The sequence below is a fragment of the Cebus imitator genome, unplaced genomic scaffold (genome assembly GCF_001604975.1).
Source record: "Cebus imitator isolate Cc_AM_T3 unplaced genomic scaffold, Cebus_imitator-1.0 Scaffold280, whole genome shotgun sequence".
Taxonomy (NCBI): Eukaryota; Metazoa; Chordata; class Mammalia; order Primates; family Cebidae; genus Cebus; species Cebus imitator.
In genome coordinates, this window is record NW_016107595.1 from 979,798 (window position 1) to 980,988 (window position 1,191).

At 52.6% G+C, this 1,191-nt stretch overlaps 1 protein-coding gene across 5 annotated transcripts in view; it reads right to left on the bottom strand.

The window, feature by feature from the left end:
• The window catches only part of CPAMD8 (C3 and PZP like alpha-2-macroglobulin domain containing 8), a 136,239-nt gene that overhangs the window by 105,515 nt on the left and 29,533 nt on the right, over window positions 1-1,191 (bottom strand). For 4 of the 5 annotated variants that reach the window (XR_005195862.1, XR_001817242.2, XM_017501207.2 and 1 more), the window contains exon 11: window positions 908-1,135. The exons of the other annotated variant lie outside the window; for it this stretch is intronic. Coding sequence is in view for 2 of the 4 variants with exons in the window: in XM_017501207.2 (XP_017356696.1) it covers window positions 908-1,135 (228 nt within the window). In the remaining 2 variants the exon portion in view is untranslated. The remainder of the gene's footprint in view (window positions 1-907; window positions 1,136-1,191) is intronic. 5 annotated transcript variants of the gene reach the window in all.

Below are 1,191 nucleotides of genomic sequence, written 5' to 3' on the forward strand. Positions count from 1 at the left end.
AAGCTGGGCATGGTGGCTCATGCCTGTAATCCCAACACTTTGGGACGCCGAGGTGGGTGGATCACCTGAGGTCAGGAGTTCAAGACCAGCCTGGCCAACCTGGTGAAACCCCATCTCTACTAAAAATACAAAAATTAGCCAGGCATGGTGGTGTGCGTCTATAATCCCAACTACTCAGGAAGCTGAGGCAGGAGAATCGCTTGAACCCAGGAGGCAGAGGTTGCAGTGAGCTGAGATCGTGCTACTGCACTCCAGCCTGGGCAACACAGCCAAACTCTGTCACAAAAAAAAAGAAAGAAAAAAAATGAACCCATTGAAGGAACAGGACTGCCTTAGAGGAGCTGCTTTAATAAATGGTTACTCAGATCAGGTGCAGTGGCTCACGCCTGTAATCCCAGCACTCAGGAGGCCGAGGCAGGCGAATTACAAGGTCAGGAGTCCGAGACCATCCTGGCCAACATGGTGAAACCCTGTCTCTACTAAAATACAAAAATTAGCCAGGCGTGGTGGTGAGTGCCTGTAATCCCAGCTACCTGGGAGGCTGAGGCAGGAGAATTGCTTCAACCCAGGAGGTGGGGATTGCAGCACTTGAACCTGGGAGGCAGAGGTTGCAGTGAGCCAAGATCGCGCCACTGCACTCCAGCCTGGGTGACAGAGCGAGACTCCATCTCAAAAAAATAAAAATAAATGGCTACTCAAATGTCTGTCCATGTGGAATAGAGTACATCATTCTTTCCCAAGGAGGAAAATGTCCCCGACCCTCAACTGGGACCCCAGCCCTTACCACCCTCTGCAAAAGTTATGTCAGGAGATCCATTTTCAGCTGAGTCATCAAAGCGAAGCTACTGGCTAGTGGTGTTTTCACAGTGGTCCTCGGAGGGATGTGGCACAGTCACCCCCAAGTTACCTTCCCCACATAGGCCAGGCCCGGCTTGAACTGCTTCCTCGTGTCCTTGGAGTACCGGATGTCCACCAGCTGCCTCTGCACGGGGGTGGAGTCGTCGAATGCGACCTGCTGGCTCCCGTCCACACTGGTCACCGTGGCCCAGATACTGACCCTGCCCCGGAAGTGCTCAGGGACGTCCACTGGGATCATGTCCCTCACGCAGATGTCGAAGTCCTGGGAGCCGAGGATCTAAAGTGTGGGAAGTAAAAGTTCCTCTTCAAATCCCTTTCTTGTTAAAGAATAGG